The sequence below is a fragment of the Pleurodeles waltl genome, chromosome 3_1 (genome assembly GCF_031143425.1).
Source record: "Pleurodeles waltl isolate 20211129_DDA chromosome 3_1, aPleWal1.hap1.20221129, whole genome shotgun sequence".
In the NCBI taxonomy this organism is placed as follows: Eukaryota; Metazoa; Chordata; class Amphibia; order Caudata; family Salamandridae; genus Pleurodeles; species Pleurodeles waltl.
Genome location: NC_090440.1, coordinates 806,013,795 through 806,039,190, shown reverse-complemented (window position 1 = coordinate 806,039,190; position 25,396 = coordinate 806,013,795). Strand labels below are relative to the sequence as shown.

Sequence of the window (25,396 nt, the reverse complement as noted above, 5' to 3'; positions counted from 1 at the left end):
AAAAATGCATCTTTTAGTAAAGTTGATTTTGAGATTGTGCGTTTGAAAATGCCACTTTTAGAAAGTGAGCATTTTCTTGCTTAAACCATTCTGTGACTCTGCCTTGTTTGTGGATTCCCTGTCTGGGTCAGTTGACAGTTGGGTTGTTTTTCACCTCACACCAGACAGTGACACAAAGGGAGCTGGGGTGTGATCTGCATTCCTGATTAGCCATCTCTGCTAGGAGGGAGGGGTGGAGTGGTCACTCTCATCTGAAAGGACTGTGCCTGCCTCTGACAATGCTGTCTCCAGCCCCCTGGTGTGTGTCTGAGGCCTTGCCTGGGCAAGGCAGGATCTCACAAGAAGGTGTGAGTCCCCTTTGAAGAAAGGTGACTTCAAAGACTAAAATGAGTATAAGAAGGGCACCCAAACTTACAAACTTTAGAAACACTTCTGGAACCAAGAGGAACCTCTGCCTGGAGAAGAGCTGATAGCTGAGGAAAAAGTGCTGCCCTGCCTGTGACTGTGCTTTGTGGAGCTTTCCTGCAGTGCTGCTTCTGCCAGAGTAAGAGGGCAAAGACTGGACTTTGTGTGCCTTCCATCTTGAAGAAGAAATCTCCAAGGGCTTGATGTAGAGCTTGCCTCCTGTTGTTGAAGTCTCAGGGATAGCAAAGACTTCTTCCTGCCAGCACCTGGAGTCTCTGGAGAGACCCCTACTCTGCTCTGTGGTGCCCTTCCAGTTCCTGGGACCCTGAAAGGAGAGGCTGGCAGCCCAAGGACAAAAATACACGCACCGAGCGCCGTGCGGAGAAAAGATCGACGCGAATCCGATCGCGGCTGAGAAAACGACGCGACGCCGGCTCCGCAGCTGAGAAACGACGCCGCAGGAAACGCGACCGGAGAATCGACGCCCGGAGCAGGAGAAACGACGCGCAGCATCGCTGACGAAGGCTGAGAGATCGCAACCTGCGCCGCGGGACTTTCGGACCGTCGCGTGGCTGGCTTTTTCGACGCGCATCGCCGTGCCGAGCTGTTTTCGACGCCTATAACCGTGCAGGGTTATTTTCGACGCACACCGCCCGTGCGGGGTTATTTTTGACGCAAACCAGGTACATTTACACGCTAGCAGCGCTAGTGTGTTGTTACAACTACCTAAAGACTCTTTTTACTTTAAACCTTTAAAAAATCATAACTTGACTTGTGTATGTTGGATTTTTGTCGTTTTGGTCTTGTTTTGTCTAGATAAATATTTCCTATTTTTCTAAACTGGTGTTGTGTCATTTTGTAGTGTTTTCATTAAGTTACTGTGTGTGTTGGTACAAATACTTTGCGCCCAGCACTCTGAGGTTAAGCCTACTGCTCTGCCAAGCTACCAAGGGGGTAAGCAGGGGTTAGCTGAGGGTGATTCTCTTTTATCCTAACTAGAGTGAGGGTCCTTGCTTGAACAGGGGGTAACCTGACTGTCAACCAAAGACCCCATTTCTAACAAATACGGTTTCAGAAAGAACCATAGCACTGAATCTGTCCTCATTACCACTTCATATACGATCTGGAAATTAGTTCATGAGGGAGTTGGCACTATTTTAGTGCTCTAGACATACTGAAGACTTTTCTTGAAGACAGATCTACTATTGTAACCTGTGGGGACTTTAAAGCTCCTGCATATCAGCTACCTTGCGGTTTACCTCAGGGTTCTTCACTCAGTCCCACCCTGTTTAATTTGTATATGGCTCCATTGGCCAGATTGATAAGCTCATTTGTTTTTCCACCTCTTATGCAGATAATACCCAATTGATCATCCCTATTCATGGGAATTGGGATGAAGTTGCTGACCGTTTTCACCGATGTATGTGTGAGATTAATAGATGGATGGGCATGAATTGGCTCAAAATGAACGGCGACAAAACGGAAATTCTTCTTTTTGGCTCTAGTAGAAATTTATGGAGCGCCCGCTGGTGGCCATCTGTGCGTGGAGACCTACCGGTTCCTATTGGCTCTACTAAGAATCTGGGGGTCATCTTCGACACTGCTTTATCCTTTAAGCCACAGGTTAATTCTTTCACTAAAACCTGTTTCTGGATACTGAAAACATTAAAAAAAATATTTCCTTATCTACAGGAGAAGCTCTGAATAATGGTATCTCTTGCTTTAGTAATCTCGAAAAATAGATTACTGCAATGCACTTTTGCTTAATATTGACAAGCTGCCACTCAGCAAACTTCAACTGATCCAGAATACTTCGGCTCGTTTAACACTCAATCTCCCTTTTGTCACTTCGGCCAGTCCTACTTTTAGGCAACTACACTGGTTACCTGTGAAGAAACATATGGTCTTTAAGACAATGTGTTTAACACATAAAGCTCTATTTACCAGCAGCCCGGAACATTTGAACTCAGGGATTCACTGGTATATTCCCAGCCGCCAGCTTAGATCTGCTAACTCCAATTTGGCCTATGTACCACGGACAGATGGGGCGATAAGGCATTAATGGTGGCTGAAGCTAAATACTGGAACATGCTCCCTCCTACTTTGAGGAAAGAACATGGGGCCAGATGTAGCAACCCGTTTGCGACTCGCAAACGGCGAAAATCGCCGTTTGCGACTCGCAAACGTGGGTTTGCTATGCAGAAATGCATTTTGCGAGTCGGATCCGACTCGCAAAATGCATTTCAGACTCGCTAATAGGAAGGGGTGTTCCCTTCCTATTAGCGACTCGCACTGGTATGCAATTCCATTTGCGGCCGCGAAAGCGGCCGCAAATGGACTCGCAGTTACCATCCACTTGAAGTGGATGGTAACCCAGTCGCAAACGGGAAGGGGTCCCCATGGGACCCCTTCCCCTTTGTGACTGGACCAGATATTAATTTTTCAGGGCAGGGAGTGGTCCAACGGACCACTCCCTGCCCTGAAAAACCGAAACTAAAGGTTTCGGATTTTTTTAAAGTGCAGCTCGTTTTCCCTTAGGAAAAACGGGCTACACTTTAAAAAAAAAAAACCTGCTTTATTGACAAGCAGGTCGCTAACATGGAGGCCTGCTGACGTGAGGAAATTCGATTTTTAATACGATCGTATCGACCCGCCATTTTGTGGCCCGCCGCCATTTTATGTTGCCTTCACTCAGGCAGCACAGCGAACGAAGTCCATTCTGCCTTTTCTGCTTATTCTGCAACATGGTGTTCAAAACAGCCTTCTGCCTCTATCTTTACAAGGCTGGTATTAAGGTCTGACCGAGTACACTAATCCCTGTCTGGTTTTCTAATCCTTGTTTCAACTATCTGTAGGCTCACACTATTCTCCGCCGATCTTATCTTATCGTCTGGCCTTCGCTGTCCTTTGCTAGTATTCTCTCATTTCACAACTGTCCTCCAAACGCACACAAACTTATCGCACCACATGCAACTTCGTTGTGGATCGGTTAATGAATTAGTTCAAGGGAGGGGTGACAAACACAGCTGGAGGGGAGGCAACCTTAAGTCACTTGATACTTTGTTCTGTCTTGTTTTCCGACATTTCTATTGGCTCTGTTCTATCTTTACGTTATTCTTACTGGCTCCTTTCTATGTGTTCTGGGAGTGTATGTAGTTAATAAATGTTTTTATACGGTATATAAGATTGTGCGCCACAAAGTAAAGTGGCAGTCTCCTGAGAACATACCTTGTGTACTTCTTGGACAACTGTACTAGCTGCAGCTAATAAAATCTGATCTTTTACGCCTGACAGAGTGTCCCGTGTCTCTGTTAGTTGAGGCAGGTGAATCCAAGGAGATTTCAGGCGTACCCTGCGCCGCCAGGCCCATAAGGTTCTGGTTCTTCAACTGGCGCCCAACGTGGGGCGGCTTCAGCGGTACCGGTTCTGCCTGAAGGTCGTGAGGAACCCCGCAAGAAAATTCTGGAGGAATCGCGAGCCACGTCAAGCGACCCCTGTATGTCGAAGTGGTCCGAAGGTCTTTTTCAGCGCGGTTACTCCTTCCTGACGGCTACTGACGACTGCTGCCCTGACTGCCGCCCTGCCTTGGCCCTTTCTTTAATGATGTATGGTAAAGCGAGACGATAGACGGGCCTCTGTTGGTGTAAGAAGACATCCTTAGTTAAGTATTTGGTGGGTCGCGCCCACAAATTTTGGTCTTTGTTTTGTCCTTAGGTCCTTAGATTTGGCCATTGCAGTGGCCAAAGCCGAGGGGTAAGTGCATTTGTGCTGTGTAAACTGAAAGTTTTACCCCCTTGATGTTTGTGAACAGCCAGTAAAAATCGTGAGATGTCTGGTCTGACTAAGTTTGGAAAACTTTGTTGCTTTGGTTGTAATAGGGACTCCCAGCTTGAGGACTCCTGTCCGATTCCTTCGGTTGGAACTCCCACATATGAGCTCTATTCTAAACATGGTGTTGGTCCTATTGCCTTTAATAAGACATGGACCCGATATACAAAGAAAGATGGTGTTTTAAAATGGCCAGAAAATGGTAGTTTCGAAACTGATGTGCTAGATAATTTAGAAGCAACGTTATTTAAAAGAAAAGCCCGGCCGGCAATGTTTGACTCTTTTCGCCTTTGGCGTAAGGAAGCCAAACAGAGAGAAATTAAACAAGCGAAACGAGATAGGAAAACACGGGGAATGACGATTATACAGGCTGCTCAGCAATTCAAAGATGATGAAATAGATAATGCAATGGAAATTTCAGACAGACAGCATCGAATGGCAATAGATAAATGCTATCCGACGTTGCCTATCTCTTCCCTTGATAAGAGAAAAGATTTTGAGGAAGATTCCTTAATGTCCCACTTATTGAAATTGCCTCCGCCCTATGTACAAGGTGCTAATGCACCCCCGATGTTACAGCCTGTTCAGCCGCCAGTTGTGCTTCCGCCTGCTCCAGCTTTTCCACATTTGCCTCCTCAAGTATTGCCTATGCCAGCTTTGCCTTTAACTCCTTTGCCTTCTGCTCCTTTGGCAATTCCTAATGCTCCTTTAGTTAATTCACCTAATACCTTGTCCCCTATCCTTATGTCAAATTCTCCATCTATGCGTAAGCGATTTGCAGATACTGTCTCTGGTCTCTTATCACCTTTCTTTGAAGCTTTAAACGTGTCTCCAGCTTTTTCTCGAAGACAGTCTCGTAGTCAATTCCCAGACTCCGAAGAGCGAGAAAAATTGGACTCACTTGCTTGTAGATGGATCAAGAAGGGTCCCCAATATAGTACGTCTGATATTATGTCCACCTTTCTGCAATGGAATGCACCTACGCAGAGATATGTTTTTAAAGTTATGTGCGATACTTTCGCTAAAGAATGGGAGGATATGAATTTGGGTTCGGTCCCACAGGATCTGTTAGATGTTCAGGCTGACTTTGACAAAGGACTTATTGTGGGTCCTAAGGTTGAAAACGCTGTCAGAACACTTATTTCTTTCAGATCCCTATTGTTCTCACAGACTTTTCCTGATTCTGATCCTTCAGTTAGGACAGCACTGAAAAACTATCCCATGAGAGAGGTTTCTCCAATATGGAAGGAAGAAGTTGCAGCAGCAGGTGCTAATCCAGCTATTCCTGCGCATTTTCAGCGCATATGGATACATGTCCCCTGGAAAAGGTCTGAAGTTTTAGCACTTAAACAGTCACTACCAGATCCACGCAAAAATCCTGCTGGTTACTATAAAGAGTTGTCGCAAACAGTTGATGCATGTACTATGAATCTAGCAGATATTGACATGTTGATGGGAAATGTAGTTCCACAGACAATATGGGCTAAAATTCGTAGAGAGGATCACGCTCAAGAATTAGGCGGCGATTGGAACGCTATTATTGCCGCAGATAGAGGTCAAGTAGGTGGTGCAAAGCCCGACGCTTTGATCTCAGAACTCCCTGGTAGGATTATTACATTAATGAAAACAATGATGCCTGCTTTGAGAGTTAATTGGGATAAGCTAGCAGCATGTAAACAAAAGAAAGATGAAAGTGTTTCCGATTTCTTTACCCGATTCGAGGAGACATTCATTGATCACAGTGGTCAAGATATGGCTACAGAAGGGGGACAGCGATTATTTGTGGATAAGTTCGTATATAACTTGCTTCCTGAACTATCACACAAGCTAAAAGACTCCGAGAGTTCATGGGCAGTTTCTTCTTCCGCCCAGATATTGGCTACTGCACAATATTATGAAAATAGAGACAAAGAAGAAAGGGAAAAACAAGAGAAAAAGACGAAACAATTAAAAACTAAAGTTCTCTTGCAACAGGCTTATCCTCCTCGTTATGTTCAGCCTCAGTTTCAACAGCCTCCGCAGTTTCAGAGGTTGTATCAAAAGCCTGAACCATTCATTCCAAGACCTTTGCTAGGTCCCAATCAATGTGCTTATTGTAGGGAGGAAGGTCATTTTAAGAACAGTTGTCCGGCATTGTTGCAGCGTAATGGAGCAACATCTGCTTCACGAGGTCGTGGTGGTCCTCAGTCAGCAAATAGAGGTAGAGGTCGAGGTGTGTTAACCCAAGAGCAGCGTTCTTTTGTTCCTCCAAATTCCGGAAATTACTTTGACCAGCAAAATGTTAGATCTATACAGTATTACAGTGAGGATCAGTATATTGAAGGAGGGAATGAAAGTCTTCATTTTGAATAGGACAGCCATGGACAAAGTAAGGGGGTTACGTCAATTCCAGTGGATCAGAATGGACCTTATGTTAATGTCACTACAATGGGTGTTTCAGAGCCATTTCTTTTAGATACTGGTGCCATGAGAAGCTCTATCATTCATTCTAAACTCCCTGGCGCACCTTTGTCTGGCTTAACGAATGTATCTGTAGGATTTTCTGGCGCCCCTGTTCGCAATCCAGTTTCTTGCCCTTTGCCTGTTTCAATAGGCCCTTATGATTTAGAAGCTCCGCTTCTTCTGACGAATGGTTGTGGTGAAAATCTGTTGGGTTTAGATCTATTAAAAAGAATGCATGCTACGATATATTGTTCACCTTCTGGTGTATACCTCACTCTAGGACAGAAAATGACTAGTCCAATGTACTTATCAAAAGATCAATTCCCACCTGAATTGCTTTCTCTTCCCGAAACGCTTTGGGCTACGGGTCCGAATGACGTTGGTTGTCTTGAGATCCCACCTTATGTTGTTACTCTTAAGCCCAATGCTGAAATGCCACGTATTCCGCAATACAGAATCTCTACTGAAGGTGAGAAAGCACTTCTGGAAATTGTCCATGATTTGATTCAGAAGGGTGTGGTTGAGGAAACGAGAGGAAATACATGTAACAGTCCTGTTCTTCCGGTTCTTAAACGCACTGATCCTTCTCAGCCTCCTGTTTATCGTTTTGTAATTGATCTTCGGGAGGTAAACAAGATTGTCGTACCGCAGTTTCCTGTAGTCCCAGATATCACTGCTCTGTTGACGATGATACCTTCTACAGCGACTTGGTTTTCAGTTATCGATTTAAAGAATGCTTTCTTTAGTATTCCCATCGCCGAAGAGAGTAGAGATATTTTTGGTTTTTCCCTCGGAGGCCGAAGCTTCCGGTTTAAACGCGCACCTCAAGGTTATTGTGAAAGTCCCTCTGTTTACAGTCAAGCTCTAAAATGTCATCTTGATGCCTTTTCCTTACCGTCCGGTGCCGCTCTCATTCAGTACATGGATGACTTATTAGTTGCCGCTGATTCAGAGGAGATTTGCAAAAACGTGACCGTTGCACTGTTGCGTCATTTGTTTGATCTGAATCACAAGGTTTCTCCTTCTAAATTACAATATGTCTGTCGCGAGGTGACTTATTTGGGTCATCTCTTGTCAAAGGAGGGACGACGATTGACCCCCGAACGAATTCAGGCAATTGCACAAATGTCAGTCCCATCCACACAAAGAGAGGTACGTGCCTTTTTGGGCATTACTTCTTATTGTAGACAGTGGATTCCGAGTTTCTCTTTATTGGCTAAACCGCTGTTGGCGCTAACTTTAAAAGATACGCCTCAGCCTCTTCCGTGGACTGACGAATGTCAGAAGAGTTTTACTGATTTGCGTATTGCTTTGTGTTCTGCTCCTGTATTGGGTACTCCTGATTACAGTAAGCCCTTTACGCTCTATGTCCACGAAAGAGAGGGTTGTGCATTGTCAGTCTTAACGCAGCGTTTTGGAGATCAACAGCGACCATGCGCATATTTCTCAGCTACGTTAGATCCAGTAGCTAAAGCATTGCCTAGTTGTCTTAAGGCGACAGCGGCAGCAGCAATTTCTATTTGACAGTCTGCTGGAGTAGTGCTAGATAATACTCTCATTGTTATGGTGCCACATGCAGTGGATATTTTACTAAATAGGACAAAAACGCAGCATCTTACGAGTGCTCGGTTGTCCGGATATGAGCTGACGCTTTTGGCTAGTCACATACACATCAAACGATGTAATACCCTGAATCCAGCTACTTTGTTGCCTCTTCCAGAAGAGAGAGATGTCTCTGAACAGCATGATTGTTTTCTCCGTACTGAAGAAGAGACTAAGGGTAGAATTGACCTAAAAGACACGCCATTAGTGAATCCAGATGGAACACTATGGGTAGATGGTTCTTGTTTCAAGCTCCCGAATGGAGATACAGTTTCAGCCTACGCTATTACTACTTTGCATACGATTGTGGAGACAGCACGCATTAGACATAATTCAACTCAGGCAGCTGAATTGATAGCCTTAACTAGAGCGTGTGTGTTATCCAAAGGAAAAAGAGTAAACGTGTACACTGATAGCCAATACGCTTTTGGTGTAGCGTTTAACTTTGGGCGTTTATGGAAGGAAAGAGGATTCTTTACTTCCCATGGTACTAAGATACAACATGGTCAATTAGTGACTGAACTTCTTGAGTCACTTACAATGCCTACTCAGATAGCGATTGTGAAGTGTAGTGCACACAAAAAGATTGTGGACGATGTTGGTCGAGGAAATGCATTTGCAGATGAGGTAGCGAAAAAGACAGCCAGAGACAACACAAGTCGAATGTATGTTGCAGGTCCCGCAAACTGCGTAAGAGAAAAGGGAATGTGTGAAGATACAGTAGAGAGTGTGAAATCAATTCAAGGAGAGGCTACGGAGAATGAGTTGAGAAAGTGGAAGGAAAGTACAGGAATGTTAGATGAGATGGGATGTTGGGTTGAATTATCAGAACATCAACGTTGGCTGTTACCAGATGCTTATGTACTACCTGTAGTTACTATGGCACATGGTCCAGCTCACCTAAGTGCAAAAGGAATATGTAAACTTCTGGCTCCAGTGTGGCAAAATGAGGGGATCCCAAAGTGTGCAAATAATGTAGTAAAACATTGTATTGTTTGCTTGATGTACAATCCGGGAAAGGGAACCCCAACTCCAGCAGGTCATTTTGCTCCTCCAACATATCCATTTGAGGTGTTGCAGATCGATTATATTCACATGGAACGATGCAACAACCTCAAATATGTTCTGGTGGTAGTATGTGCTTTTTCTAGATGGGTAGAAGCCTACCCTCTGAAGGACAATACTGCTTTATCAACTGCCAAAATACTTTTGAAAGAATTCTTCCCTAGGTTTGGTTTGCCGCGCATTGTCTGGAGTGACAATGGGAGCGAATTTGTGGGTCAAGTCATGCAAAAAGTTTGTGCAGGTCTTGGCATAAAACAGAAGTTCCACGCGGCGAATCACCCACAGTCGGCTGGCTTAGTAGAATGCTACAATGGAACCTTGAAGCTTAAAATTGCTAAGGTGCAAGCTAGCACAGGACTTAATTGGCCTGATGCTTTACCATTGGCTCTTCTGTCCACCAGAACAGCAGTACACTCTCGTTTGGGGCTTAGCCCTTACGAAGTGATATTTGGTCGCCCAGCTAATGTATGGGGAGTTCCTCGCCCTAAGAAATACTCAGACTTGCCATACCCGATGTTGATTGACTACTTGCATGACCTTACAACTAAATTGCGTGTTCTTCATCAACAGGTTCAGAGTGCTCTACCAGAGGCTTCCACAGACCCAGGTCATTCCATCCGACCAGGTGACTGGGTCTGCACGAAAAATTTCCAACGACAGAGAAATTTGGAGCCCAGATGGAGAGAGCCACGCCTGGTTCTTTTGACCACAAGAACAGCAGTTAAAGTCGAAGGAAAGAAAAACTGGGTGCATGCCGTGCACTGCAAGAAAGTGCCTTTGCCCTTGCCTTTCGATCAGTGGGTCCGTAGAGGCATCAGTGACTCTGAAAGTGAGAAAGTTCCGCAATTTGTACCATTCAGTGATGCGCGTCTAATTGGAACACTTTCTGAGAAAGAGGACGACGACATCCTTCAAGAAGCAATACCATTGCATCGTCGCTTGAACACGACAAATCCAGGAACATTGTTTCAAAACCAGACTGCCTCTGGACAGGAACGCTATAATTTGAGACCAAGACCAAAGAACTTGTAAATTTCTCTCCTATGTAGTACTCTATCCCGGTTGCAGGGTCACGGTAGGAGTCTTAGTTACGACCTGAGTAAGTGGCAATAGGCCTGCAGGACCTCACAGTGTCATAGGACGGTAGATAATCGTGACTACAGTGATTGAGGAAGATTGCCGTGAGCATCCACTTAGAAAGATGGAGGCTACATTAGATAAAAGAGAAAGTAAAAATGTAAAGAATAATTGTAAAGAAATATATAGTCGTTGTAGTATTGCTCTATGCGTCATTATATTGTCGTGTATTCTTTTGGCATCTGTAAACTGGATCATTATTACTCTGCAGCAAAAAGTTGTCTCTTCTCCTACCTCTACATCTTCTTCTACTATCTCTCCGCACCTATTTCACACTCTTCCCCAGCATGAACTCATCAGAAGAACTGAATACTTTAACAATTCCTTCGTCCAGTTGTTACATCAACATCAGTTAGTGATCAATACAACTGACTGTTGGGTGTGTGGACTCATACCACATACGGTAGAAAAAGGAATGCCATATTTAGTTCTTCCATTCTCCTATGAAGGTTCCGCTTGGGCTTATTTTGTCATTTTCAATAATGCATATCAAAGTAAAATTAAACAACCTGTCAGTTCACATAGTGTTGGTTCAGATTTCAGTCATAGTTTATTGATAAAGGGAATGGTAGCTATGGCTAAAATCATGGAAAAAAGTGAAGCTTCCATAGATGAAAGAAAAGCATATACCAATTGGAACATAACTAATTACATTTCCAGCCTCAATGATAAGATTGAGCAAGGAAAATCTCCTCCGATACGGGTCATACCCCAACAAGGAAATTTCTGTCTGCAAATAAATGGTAGAACTCCAAACACCGGACAAAGAGAAAGTTTATGTTCCCATACATATGTTTATTCAGCCCTGAATTCACTGCCGTTAGTACCATCTCAAGGTACATACTTCGTTTGCTACGATAGGGCTTATACATGGTTGCCAGCTGATTTCTCTGGTACTTGTTATATAGCCTTTCTTCTTCCCCCTACATACACCGCTCCTGCGAACCATCATAAAAATAGATATGGCAGAGGGATTGTGGATTCGAAAGACACAGCAGGACAAGAGGGAGGAGATTTCCTCAAAGGATTTCTTCCCTTCTGGGGTCCAATGGCCAACAGCAGAAATATAAGGCAATTGGTTCGTGTCGTAGAAACCACCATAGACATCACTGTAGGAGCTTTAAGTAACATTACAGCTGAACTACAGGCTGATCGTCTTATGACCTTGCAGAACCGTGTTGCCTTAGACTTTGTTCTTGCGGACCGTGGTGGAGTATGCAAATTGATCGGATCAAGTTGCTGTATTTTCATACCTAATGACGCTCCGACAGTATACCAAGCTATCTCTAAGTTACACATAATCTCCGAGTCGATTCATCAGGACGAAGGAGATTGGTCCTTTTCAGAGTGGTTTTGGGGATTACTGTCCAAATGGGGTTGGAAGGTATTGACATTCTTTGGAGTAATTTTAGCTTTTATATTCTCTTGTTGTCTTTGTATGCACTGCGGTCCTGCCATCTGCAACCTATGTGCTACTGCATGTATTCCCAAACCCAAGTCACAAAGAGCAGAGAATATCAAAATGATGGTACAGCAACAGCTTGATGACCTCATGGCCATAGACATCGACTCAGATTAACATGAGTTTGTGTATCTTGCCTGAGTTCTGGCAAAAGGAGGGTCTGAGGAAATTCGATTTTTAATACGATCGTATCGACCCGCCATTTTGTGGCCCGCCGCCATTTTATGTTGCCTTCACTCAGGCAGCACAGCGAACGAAGTCCATTCTGCCTTTTCTGCTTATTCTGCAACATGGTGTTCAAAACAGCCTTCTGCCTCTATCTTTACAAGGCTGGTATTAAGGTCTGACCGAGTACACTAATCCCTGTCTGGTTTTCTAATCCTTGTTTCAACTATCTGTAGGCTCACACTATTCTCCGCCGATCTTATCTTATCGTCTGGCCTTCGCTGTCCTTTGCTAGTATTCTCTCATTTCACAACTGTCCTCCAAACGCACACAAACTTATCGCACCACATGCAACTTCGTTGTGGATCGGTTAATGAATTAGTTCAAGGGAGGGGTGACAAACACAGCTGGAGGGGAGGCAACCTTAAGTCACTTGATACTTTGTTCTGTCTTGTTTTCCGACATTTCTATTGGCTCTGTTCTATCTTTACGTTATTCTTACTGGCTCCTTTCTATGTGTTCTGGGAGTGTATGTAGTTAATAAATGTTTTTATACGGTATATAAGATTGTGCGCCACAAAGTAAAGTGGCAGTCTCCTGAGAACATACCTTGTGTACTTCTTGGACAACTGTACTAGCTGCAGCTAATAAAATCTGATCTTTTACGCCTGACAGAGTGTCCCGTGTCTCTCTTAGTTGAGGCAGGTGAATCCAAGGAGATTTCAGGCGTACCCTGCGCCGCCAGGCCCATAAGGTTCTGGTTCTTCAGACGTCAGCAGGCCTCCATGTTAGCAAGTGCCTATACTCGCAATGGGGCCGCAATTTGCGACCCACCTCATGAATATTCATGAGGTGGGTCATTGCGACCCCATTGCGAGTTGCAGTCGGTGTCTGAGACACCGTACTGCATAGCAATTTGCGAGTTGCAAATTGCGAGTCGCAGGGACTCGCAATTTGCAAGTCGCAAATTGCTTTTTTCGTACATCTGGCCCATGATCTCTTAGCTTTCAGAAAGAAGCTAAAAACTTGGCTCTTTCCACAGTAGTTATGGACACACCTCTTCTTTCTGCCTTGTCCTTGTGGCCCTCTCACTCCTGTTAATAGTGCTTCTATGCCTTGGCCGGAATGATAAATATGAAATACATACGTACACACATGTGGCGGCAAGCACAGAGAGAGAGTGCTCTCTTGGGAGCTCCCCAATTTAGTTCAGCCCCAAATTCCACCGCCCAAATCGTATTGTGGAGACATCAAACTTATTCATCACAAAACAACCCGGTTTTATAACGCAAGCACCTGGGTTTTTGGTCCCGGGCTCGGTGGCCTTATACAGAAACCTACCAAACCCAGACATTTCTGGAAACTAGACACCCAGAGGAGTTCACAGAGGTGTGACTTGTGTGGATTCCCCAAAGTTTTTGAACCCAGAATACCCTGCAAAGGTGAAATGTTGATTAACAACTCTATTTTTTCTTGCATTTCTGTCACACAAACTACTGAAATATGCTGGTATCCACAAAATTCCTATCACCCAGTATTTCCCAACCTGTCCTTAAATGCCTGTACCTAGTGCCTGCGTCAGGATTGGATCACCCTCATGTAAGGACTAACATTGACCATTGAGTGATCCATTCCTGACCCGGGCACTAGGCCTACCAACACAAGTGAGGTATCCTTTTTATTGGGAGATTTGAGGGAATGCTGAGTGGAAGGAAAGTTCCGGCTCCTCTCAGATTCCAGAACTTTACATCACCGAAATGTGAGGAAAAAGTGTTTTTTTGCCAAATTGAGAGGTTTGCAAAGGATTCTGGGTAACAGAACCAGGCAAGAGCCCCATAGGTTACCCCATCCTGGGTTCCCCTAGGTGTGTAGTTTACAAAAATGCACAGGTTTGGCAGGCTTTTAATAGGTACCGGCTGAGGTAGAGACCAAAATCCACAGCTAGGTAGTTTCCAAAAAACACGTCCCTTTTCAATGTAAAAATTTGAAGTGTCCATGTTGCGTTTTGAGGTGTTTCCTGTTGGGGGCACTAGGCCTACCCACACAAGTGAGGTACCATTTTTAGAGGGAGGCTTGGGGGAACACAGAATAGGGGAACAAGTGTTATTGCCCCTTGTCGTTCTCTACGTTTCTTCTTTCCAAATGTAAGACAGTGTGTAAAAAAGAAGTCTATTTGAGAAATGCCTTGTAATTCACACGCTAGTATTGGGATCCTGGAATTCAGAGATGTGCAAATAACCACTGCTTGTCAACATCTTATCTTGTGCCAATTTTTGAAATACAAAGGTTTCCTTGATACATATTTTTCACTCTTTATATTTCACCAAATGAATTACTGTATACCCGGTATACAATGAAAACCCATTGCAAGGTGCAGCTCATTTATTGGCTCTGGGTACCTAGGGTTCTTGATGCACCTAAAAGCCCTATATATCATCACAATCAGAAGAGTCAAGCAGATGTAACAGTACATTGCGTTAAGAAATCTGCCATAACTGGAAAAAGTAATAGAAGAAAATGAGGCCGGAAATTGCACTTTTTTTTACCTTAATTTCAATATATTTTAAGTTACTTTCTGTATGAAAACCTTTAGGGACCTACACAAATGACCCCTTGCTGAATTCAAACTTTTGTCTACTTTTCAGAAATGTTTAGCTGTCTGGGCTGTCTGGGATCCAACATTGGTTTTACACCCATTTCTGTCACTAACTGGAAGGGGCTGAAAGCACAAAAAATAGTAAAAATGGGGTATGTCCCAGTAAAATGCCAAAATTGTGTTAAAAAATTTGGTTTTCTGACTCAAGTGTGCCTGATCCTGAAAGATGGGAAGATGGTGATTTTAGCACCACAACCCCTTTGTTGATGCCATTTTCAGGGGGGAAAAAACATAAGGTTTTTTCTGCAGCCCTTTTTTCCCATTTTTCTGAAAAAAAGAAACTGAATGTTGGCTAATTTCTTGGTCTCCTTCAGGGGAACCCACAAACTCTAGGTACCTTTAGAATCCCTAGGATGTTGTAAAAAAAGGAGGCAAATTTGGTGTGGATAGCTTATGTGGACAAGAAGTTATGAAGGCCTAAGCGCAAACTAGTACAATTAGACAAAAAAGAGCTCAGCACGGGGGGGGCAAGCCCAGCAACTAAGGGATTAAAGTTCAGGGGTTTTTGAACTGTCCCCCTTGTGTCCTTCTCTCTTCAAGCATTTGTATTACTCTCTGTCACCCTATTGCTTCTCCCCACCCCCTTCCTATTGTATGCTGCTATGTGTTATGCTCTCATGGCTTCTCCCCATTGCCTCCTGTGCCCTTCATGTTGCTTCCCCATACACAAGCCCTCCTGCTGTCTGTTGCTCCTTCCCCACCAGTGCCCTTTGTGTTGATTTCCACCAACCCTTGTATTACTTCCATGTTTCTCCTGCACTCACCTGTGTTGCTTTTGCATACCTCCAATCCTCCCCTAAGTTGCTTTTACAGTTCTTCCATCTTCCCCTGTGTTGCTTCTACCCCACATTGCTTTTGTTCTCCCAGCTCACTTTAAAAAAAAGCTTTTACACCTTTTATTTTCTATTGTTCTACAACACTGGCCCAGTGTACTTTAACTACCACCTTAACTTCTACTAACTCATGAGACACCTTTGATTTGTATCCCAGGCAGGATCACACCTACCTTGCATCAAGAAGGCCAGAAGTGGAGGAAGCTCCTTCTCATTCCTCACAGCCAAGACCTAGAATAACCTCCTGCAAGACCTCAGAACCTCCCCATCCTTCATGGACTTCTGAAGGAACCTCAAGACATGGCTCTTCTAGAAGAAACAGGCATGATCTCCTCCTCTGTCAAGCCTGCCCTACTCAGTTCCTGCATCACAGGTGACTAGCTGTGCTCAACAAATCCACATAACATACTTAGTTACAGACTCAACACGGATCGGGCAAAAAGTTTTTGGCAAAGTCATTAGTCATAAAGGTGAGACCTACTGTCTTTGCCAATACTTGTTTTAATATTGTCTCTGTATTGTTGCTTTTTGTTGCTCATTTCACTCACATGCATTTCTCAGAGCACTGTCTTTTGCTCAGTCCAAGCTACCAAATGTGAGGCCAAATTTACTTTTATTGAAACTGAATTACCACTGTAAGGAGAGTAAAGTGAGTAGCATGGGAGCTTGGAGACAGTTCATATCAAAATGTTCGCCTCTCTGTCACATAAGTACTGTTTCTCACAACAATTGTGTGATGTTGACTTTTAAGTGTAGAGTTCACTATTATTCAGGGAGTAACACAGGATAACAGTTTGTTTTTCTGTGTCATGTTTACAATAAGAAGGCTCGGGTTTAGGCTTTCTTCTTTCTCAGGTAATGCTTTTCAAGGTGGCTTCCACCAACCTTAAAAACAAAGAGAAGATGTTTAATTTAATCACATTTCACGTGCCTTCACTTGTAGGTCTGTGGTCTGTCTTAATACAGGCATGCAAGATATCATGTGTATTAGACTGACTGATCAGTTGTCCAGATGCACTATATTTGCTAGTAGTTGTGTTTCAAAAGAATTGTAGGTACCCGGAGTACAAAGAATGTACTGATGAAATATAATGCAATGTTGGGGCTTTATGTGGATAAAAGATCAGTTGGCATGTCCAATTTCTAGAGTCACAGAGATGCCTAATTGTCAGAAGGGCATAGTCTTGATATGTTTTGGGGTTTTACCAAATCAGAACAGCAAACATCTCTATTGTAAAAACTGAATAAAACATGTGACTGGAGAAAATGGCAATTGGTTGGCTGAAATGGTGGCCTTTTTAGGGGTGAGCGCAAAGCGCTCCATTCCGTGTTGTTATCTCTCTTTGGGCTTCAAACCACACCCATGTCACGTCATTGTCTTTCATTAGTTAGTGGACTTGCCTTTTAAAATCTGCTTGCTTTCATTAGTGGAAAGCATGCCTTGTCCGGTGGTTAGCCCTCCTCGAACGCAGCGACCAAGTACTGAAAACATACGAGGCTCGCTGTTTTCCGGCCGGATTGTGGACTACTTTTTCTCTTTTTTCGCAGCGCGATCTCATTTAGCAGAAGTTGAGCGCTTTGCAGGACATCAACCCTGTTACATAGTTAATTGCACTTTTACTGGTTACGTAGATAATTGCACTTTTGCTGATAGGTTTCACTACTAGTGAACTGTTATTTCCGTTTGGGTGTCTGCTTTGCACCCTTGACAGCAGTCAGCTCGCTCATGTGAAACTTTTACTTTTCAGTTTATATGGCAAGAAATGTCCAGTTATTTATGTGAAACTGTTTAATTTTCAATTTATGTGGCAAGAAAAGTCTGGTTAGGAGTTTGCAATGGTAATAGCTCGAGCTCAAGCAAACGTGAGACCGTTTGCATTGCAAATGCTTGTTTAAACCATGTGGCCAATATGAAGGAGTGTGGGAATGGAGAGTGAAAAGATATTCTCCTTAGTACCTAATTTCGTATTTCTTTTGAAGTCTTACTCCGTACAAATATCACAAAACATTTTGGCAAAATATTCCATACACTGAAGTGAAATTGTGAGTGCTACTGTCACATGGCAACAAACTACGTTCCTCAATTGTCTCCAAAGGTACAAACCATTCCAGTTTGTATTGTATTGTTTGCATTGTAAATCCTGCAAGTGAAGTTTAAGTGAGGAACTAATGTGAGCGTATTACTCCGATTAACCATAAAAACTGTTTTTTACCCTAATTATTGAGCGTCAGAAAAACGGAGTGGTGTTTTCGTTTAATTGATGGAGCAATGTGAGGGTCGTAGCCGTATACATATTTTCATGGTAGGTAATGTGCAGAATGCCAAAACAAATAATCGCTTCCCATTCTCATACGATTTTTTTCTAGAAATGTACAGAAATGTAGGTTCCTGCAATTTTTCCTTGACATTGCCTCTGACAAATTGCAAGTAAAACTAATCTATACTGAAATGAAAACATAACCTCCTGTTAAAAAAGTATTCTTTATGTTTGACACAACACGATTTTTCACCTCCTCCTGTTTTATAAAGCTTACACCATGGTGATTTTGAAGTGCAAACCTTTGTTTTATTTGAGAACTTCACCTGTTTCATTTCTTGAGTTCAAGGATTACACATTTATATTTATAATAATATTAAGCCATACTCGGGAGGTTGTCATGTATTTTGATTAGTTGCGAAACATTCAAAGTAAAAAGACAACTCAAACTTGCTGCTTCAACTGATCGATATCTTGATTAAAAAGGATGTCATGCTGGCCCATGAAAATTTCTGAAAAAAACAATTGCTGTAGTTTTGAAGCGACTATGTAGAAACATCAAATACTGTCTTTCTATTGGTGTGTAAAACTTTCCAGCGTTTAACGTGTTAAATATCCAGCTGCAATCTCTGTATAAAACATACAAGCCACGGATTCTCACCCTGACAACTCAAACTTTCATTTTCTTTTGGGACCTTTTCCATAGGCTCATAATATTTGCGTGGTAGGTGTGTGGGATACAGGTAAAGGGCACATATATGTAGTGGGTTTAAAAACCTTCAAATGAGAGTATACTGAGTAAACAAACCAATGACAAAACATGGCAATGTGATGCTCGATCATATGATTATTTATTTTGTATGCTTCTTAATTCACCTTGTGAGCCACTGACACGATTTTCATTTCATCCCTTGGTTTGCAAGTTTCTCTGTTAAGGGGCGCTGAGAAGTCTCTTGATTACGGTGGGCGCCAGTTTCGCTTTAAGACACCACTGCCATGCTCTTACTGGGGATGTGCTTTTAATGATAGCTCCTGCGATGCTTAAAAGAATCCAAACATCCCACTCCACCCCTATTAGGAAACTCTCCTCAGATCTGAGCCTTTCCTCTCAGCTCACCTGCTTCACTAACTTCTGCTGCTCAGGAAGCATCCTGCTGTTAGCTTGCCAATCAGATTGAAAAGATATGGGCTGCCAGGAACCCTCTGGCAGGACTTAAAGAAAATGTCACCCTGTTTGTTATGATTAAAAGAGGGCTTTAAACACCAGAGTAAAGCAACAGCATTGAATGACCAAATCAATCTCGATTGCTTTTTCTAAGGTTTGCCTTATCAGCAAGAAAGGAAGGAAGAACACAGGCACACGAGGAGCAACTTTTATCCTCAGGAATAGACTTCTTATTTTCTTCACACATGAAAATAGATGAAAGCAGCACATGCCTCTCCTTTCACCTAGAATTTTCCATTGGTAAGTAGCAAGGCCTACTTCCTGCAAAAAACAAAGTCACTAGTTTGCAAAAGGCAGAAGAACGTTATCTTTGCACATAATCAATGACGAACATTAACTGAGCTGGTGAGAGTGTGCATACTAGTGTGTTCAGCATTACAAGAAGATTAAGATTATTTTGAAAATCTGTTTGACATTTTAGCGGCTTTGGGAAGTTGGGGACTTTAGACATGGTTATGCAACTGCTTATGTTGCACTCCCACTCACCAGCAGTAACATTTCTATCGTGAAAAAAAACAAAATAAATAAAATAATAGACAGTTATATGTAGTTCGAGTAGTTGCTGTTTGCCCCAATATTGGAGATGTATATCAATGTTTCCATCATGTTCAACGAAGTGTACAAATCTCCAGTTACGTCTACCCCACCCCATCCCAAAAATCGCCTGTCTTTGTACCCACTCCATCTTCACAAGAAGTGTAATTGGCAGTTTTGGAGGGGGGGACTGTCAAGTCTAAACAAACTGATCATTTAAAGCTGAATGTACCTAACATAAGCACAGAGAGGCTAACAAATGATAAAAACAAAACAGACATGTCGACCAATCCCTGTCACCAGAAAGCGCAAGCAAGCCTGTTGCTCAAACTATGAGGAATTAGGGTTTCAGAATGGTGCCTTTTGCACAATGTTCATCTGTCCCGTCCGATTTAGATCACTACTCTGCCAAGGTGTATGGCTGTAGGTGCTGCTTTCAGTGTCTTTCTACATTGACTGCTACAACAATACTATCATGTCAGGTTAAACAATTTTGGATGCAACCATCTGCACCTGCATGGGCAAAAAGAAGGCAGTGGTTGGTAATATTGTTAGGAAGAAATATGTTTGCCACTCTCAGATAAGTATTCCACCCATATGAAAGCTACGATCCATGAGCCACAATTCACACAAGCACACCGATGGGCACACTCTGTCTAGGTGATGGACATAGGCCAGGGCAGATAGCACTCATCCCGGCCCAATTGGAGTCTCAGCATCTTTGTGTGCAGTGTGGTGGGATTGGCGTGCTAAACTGGGATGCTTTCTCTTCATTCTCTCAGTCGGTATGTATGACTCCTGTATTAACTGCATTAGAGAAGGAGCTATTTGTTTTCATATGCAACATGCCGAAGGGTGCGATCCTCTGTTACTGCAGCAAGAGTATTTTACAACACTTCTCAAAAGTAGATGGACAAGAACTCAAGACTTACATTTAATATACGGTACAGCTGGCGGTAGCTTTTTAAAGCATATCTGCAGCTGCCCAGACTTGGCTGAACACTGTCTTGGTGTTGCAACAAGTGTTCTAATAAGGGTTTGACTTATAGGCCCAACTGTAATGCTGACAATGACTCGCACCGTTGCGATCTGTAGGCGCTTGTCCTGTTCCAGAGCTCTGAAGTGGCCACCATTCAGCAACACCAATAAACACCTGGATCTATACATATGGGTCTATACATACCTTCCTAATAACATGATGTACTTGTTCTCTACAGTTGTCACAAATGCACACAACTACTACACCAGTCTGTGATCTCATTACAGTGCCTGTATCGACTTCAAGCACTTACAGCTGTAATCTGAAACCTCTCTGAAGATTTGTGGGGGAGAAGGAGCCTTTCCCTATCATTTCTATCCTTTCTCACCCCTTTACACAGTGTATTTCAGTCAGGGCCACAAAGCTGTGCCAAACATACCGAAGAGTGCCCGACCAAACTTTTAATGTTTTTTTAATTACAATATTTTAATCACAAAGTAATCAGTGACTCCGAGAGCTTGCCAACAGCACACCCTTTGCAGTAGCAAATCAACGCGGGAGCTGTTTTCAATGTATTGCTTTCAAAGACACATCCTTCAAAATCCGAACATTAATTGGTTTGGTTTGTTGTCCTGACAGGAGAACCATCTGAAAACCCCAACTGAAGCAGTAGTCTGAGAAACCGGCGGAAAGTTGTCCATGGTCAGTGCAGACGTAGAGGTTTTAGAAACCTGTGGAATGTTTTTTCTATGGATGGGAGTCAATCGGTTCATCTCGGGGGCGTTGGTGAAATGCCCCTTATTTCTTCTCACGTGTAAATCTGGTTGTAGGGCAGGAATGTGCTTTAGACACCTAGGAGTCCCGCCCTCCTCTTTCCAAGACCGCAGGCTCGCGTAAAACGACGGACCTGCTGCCCTCCTTGCGCTTGTAAACACCGCCGGCCGGCTCGTTTCATCGCGAAGCCCTTCAGACTCCTCGCCTCACTCACAGCCAAGACCGACATTCAATCACGGAGGAGCTAGCGAGTTCACCAATTCTCTGAACTTGCTTTTCATTGACTCGTGACCTTCATTTGTAGGAGAGATAGGTCGTCAGATTTATGAAAACAAACCCGAGGCACCCGTCCGCACTCGGCTTATCCCAGCAGCTATCGCCTCCTTTCTGGGGGTCTGAAGTGTACTTGCAGAGATGGGTGAATGCAAGCAGGGAAAAAAACACAACACACAGGCACGAGGACACAAACAGATCAAACCAGCATCTTCAAGACACCATTGAACAACCCGAAGGTATCACACTCATTTCAACCAGCTTCAAACACGGCATGCCCTACAGTGGCGGTGCAATAAAATAAGGAATAGGGAAACATAAATCAAACGCCAGACAACTGAAGATATTTAGGCAGCAAATAAGCTTGATTTAAAAATAAAACGGCTTCGCTGCAAGCAGTATAGAAAACACAAACTCCTTACCAGCAGGAGAAGCACATTCTTTCACTGAACTGCACAACTAACAAAGACTCCACATCGGAGTCACAAGCAAACACTGCTGCTAGGCAGACGCCGCACACAGTGCACGCCACCGGACTGTACCTGCTCAGAAAACATACACAGCACACACCACCGGACTGTACCTGCTCAGAGGATAGACACACCACACACCACCGGACTGTACTCTCTGCTCAGAGGGCAGGCAGACACAGCACACACCACCGCACTGAACGGTGCTAAGAGGGAAGACACAGTACACATCACCTGACTCTACGCTGCCCAGAGGGCAGACACCGCATATACCACCGGACCGTGCCTGCTCAGAGGGAAGACACAGTGACAGCATACACTACCGGACTCAGAGGGTAGGTACACTATCTGCTCAGAGGGCAGGGAGACAAAGCACACACCACCGTATTGTACGCTGCTCAGAGGGCAGACACCGCACACACCACAGGACTGTACCTGTTCAGAGGGCAGACTCAACACGCACCACCAGATAGTGCTTCCTGAGAGGGCAGACACTGCACATAATACCGGACTGTACGCTGTTCAGAGGGCAGGCAGACACAGCACACACCACCGGACTGTAGCTTCTCAGGGGCAAACACAGTGACAGGACACACTATCGGAGTGTACGCTGCTTCGAGGCACCAACAGTTCAGAGGAGATTCGGCCAGCGCACCTCTCGCAGCGCGTGGTGTGTGATAGAGGAACGCGAGGCACCTACCGTCTTCCTTGTCCAGAACCATGGTCCCAGGGATACAGGGCAGTCCGGATGGTGACGCTCCTTCTCCCCCGGCAGCCAGAGGAGCGGATTCCGTAGACGCAGCAGCTCGGGAGGCGACGAGCCCTCTGTGCAGCACACCGACTGCTGCCTGTCGACCGTCCTCTGCCGGGCACCGAGCGGGCTACAATTACACGATTGCACGACTTTTAACCTAGATTGCTCCGAGCTAGAATTACGCTCAGAAGTGAAGCGCTTCACTAATGCAAACCCAATCTCGTTCCCTTTTTGGCGCTTTCGACTGGCATAAAAAGGAATTAAAGCTGTGGTTTAAAAGGCGGGGGAGGCAAGGTGTCCTTTGCTCTTGTCCCCAAACCGTTCAATTTTCCGAGCAAAAATGTGAGTTAATGTCGTATTATGTGTTGGCTTATAACCCTGACGAATGAGACTGAAGCTCTTTTCAGGCGTCTAAAGTGCTTTTTCACTGCAGGTCCCTCTAAATCTAAAATTATATTTGTTCCAGCGGAAGAAAATATTCGAGTCTACTCCGGAAAGCAAGATCTGCTCGCTCGCTGCCCTTCTCCCTCAATTTATGTGGTTTGCGCTCTCCTGCTGTTGAATAAATGCACACATTTCCCAGGGATCCTCCGATTCCCCTGTTAATTAAATCAATTCATTATGCTCAGATCTGATTAGCAACCCTTCCCCCCACTTTGAATCAATTATTCAATACACAAACATAATTGCCTGTGCCAGAGGTGTCTAAGTATTAGCTTATTTAACTCCAAGGACACTAATTACCCCTAGGGCAATGGAACTTTTCTCATTAATTCTGACAAAACACATAACCACAGTAGAACCGGTGCGCTCTGTACGTGTGTGTGTGGGCTCATGTGTGCGTGCTAGACACACACAACCGTGCTCACATGTGTGCATATGTCGCACAGATTCATGCACGCACGTGAGCTCGCCCTTATATGTCTCCAGCTTGCACACGTGTCCACACACACACGTACAAGCACACCCTCATACACAGCCACACGTGCATTCACAAGCTCGTATGCACACAGATACGCGTGCACATAAACGCACACAGGCACACACACGCACAGCTATGCGGACAGAGCAACTCAAACACCAAGGGACACAATGTGCTAAATACATTATATTTCTTTGAAAACATTTCACAATACATATAACTGTTAACATGCTTGAGAGTTTCAATAATTATGACAAGCTAAACAATCAGCGCAGTAATAGGCAATGCACACTATTATAATCTCTTGTCTGGTGTATTCTGATGAGCATCCTAGACTGTGAATAATCCCGGTGTTTGCCCTATTCCTTGATACCACTTCCTGAAGAACTTGACAGTTCCGAGATCGACTGAGAATGCTTAAACAACAATGTCAGCAGTATAGTAACTTTGTTCAGGTACCAGAAGGCCTCCGCTAAATCTATTGGACTCTCATAGGCGGTGTCGATCTGGGAACAAATCTCGGCCTGGGCATAAAAAAGAGCTTCACGTGTGTGAATCTTGTCAACAGCGTTTGTGTGTTGCTAGGGGTGGGCGACCTGTCAAGGAGAGCAATAGTTTGTCCAAATGGAGTGAACAGTACGATCAAATGCGGTGAGCAGCACTGGTCCTTGGTGCCCTGATCCTGTACAGAAATAGTCATTTGTAGAGGGTAGTCGGAGATGCAAGTGACAGTCAGGTAAAACCGGTAATAACCTTCATCGTATCATATTGTGACAATTTAAAATACATGTGCTAATCACACAATATTGTGGTAATTTCGTTTCTTTCTCAAGTTTCACAAATTGCACTATTTACGCAGTGGTTCAGTCTGCATGTTTCAAATTGGCGGGAGTAAAGTATGGGGCTTTTTCAAACGTGGACAGTTGTTGTGTGAATATTGTTGTAGCATTAATAGGCATAATAGACAATTATTCACATTAAGGAGTTAGTGCTACGCAATTGTGTATATGGTAAATGCGAGTCACGTAGAAAAACATATTTATGGTGAATGCTAAGGTGACTAGTGCTCTTGTTTGTCCTGGTCATCATGACTATCTGTGTCGATTGTGGTGAGACAGACAAGCTGGTCTGTAGGAAATGGCCATATTTGTAATGCTGTACTACCATATTTTTATCCTATCTGTTGCTGTTGGCTGCATAACTTGGTGCAATGTACCCCTGCAAACCTGCAGTAAATTGCTTGTGCTCCTCTTTTCAGCGCAACGAAATTAGTTTAACCTCTAAGTGACGTATTTAATTTTCTTAAAAATCTCTAGTATATGGCACAGAATGTATCCAGGGACAATAAGTTAAATGTCACTGGTGGACTGCTGCACCCATTTTCCCATCCCCTACAGGGACAGTGTAAACCATGGCTTCAGGCCTACTGTGGTAGCCTGAAGCAGCTTTTAAACTGCAATTTCGGCTGTCAAAGTAAATCCTTTTGACAGGTCTAAGTGATCCTTTTAATTTAAATAAGTCACCCCTAAGTTGGCCCATAAGGCAGCCCATAAGGCAGAGTGCATGTGTTTTTAAAAGAAGGACATTTAGTAATGTAATGTTCCACAAGTTC

The 25,396-nt window shown here is 43.8% G+C and overlaps 1 protein-coding gene across 6 annotated transcripts in view; it reads right to left on the bottom strand.

The window, feature by feature from the left end:
• The window catches only part of LMO1 (LIM domain only 1), a 514,229-nt gene extending 490,828 nt beyond the window's left edge, over nt 1–23,401 (bottom strand). For 3 of the 6 annotated variants that reach the window (XM_069223678.1, XM_069223674.1, XM_069223675.1), the window contains exon 1: nt 22,809–23,384. Coding sequence is in view for 2 of the 6 variants with exons in the window: in XM_069223674.1 (XP_069079775.1) it covers nt 22,809–22,830 (22 nt within the window). In the remaining 4 variants the exon portion in view is untranslated. Of the gene's footprint in view, nt 1–22,221; nt 22,261–22,543; nt 22,559–22,808 lie in introns of those variants that run through there. The other 3 variants (XM_069223677.1, XM_069223680.1, XM_069223682.1) reach the window with 3 other exon arrangements.
• Nucleotides 23,402–25,396: the final 1,995 nt, after the last annotated feature.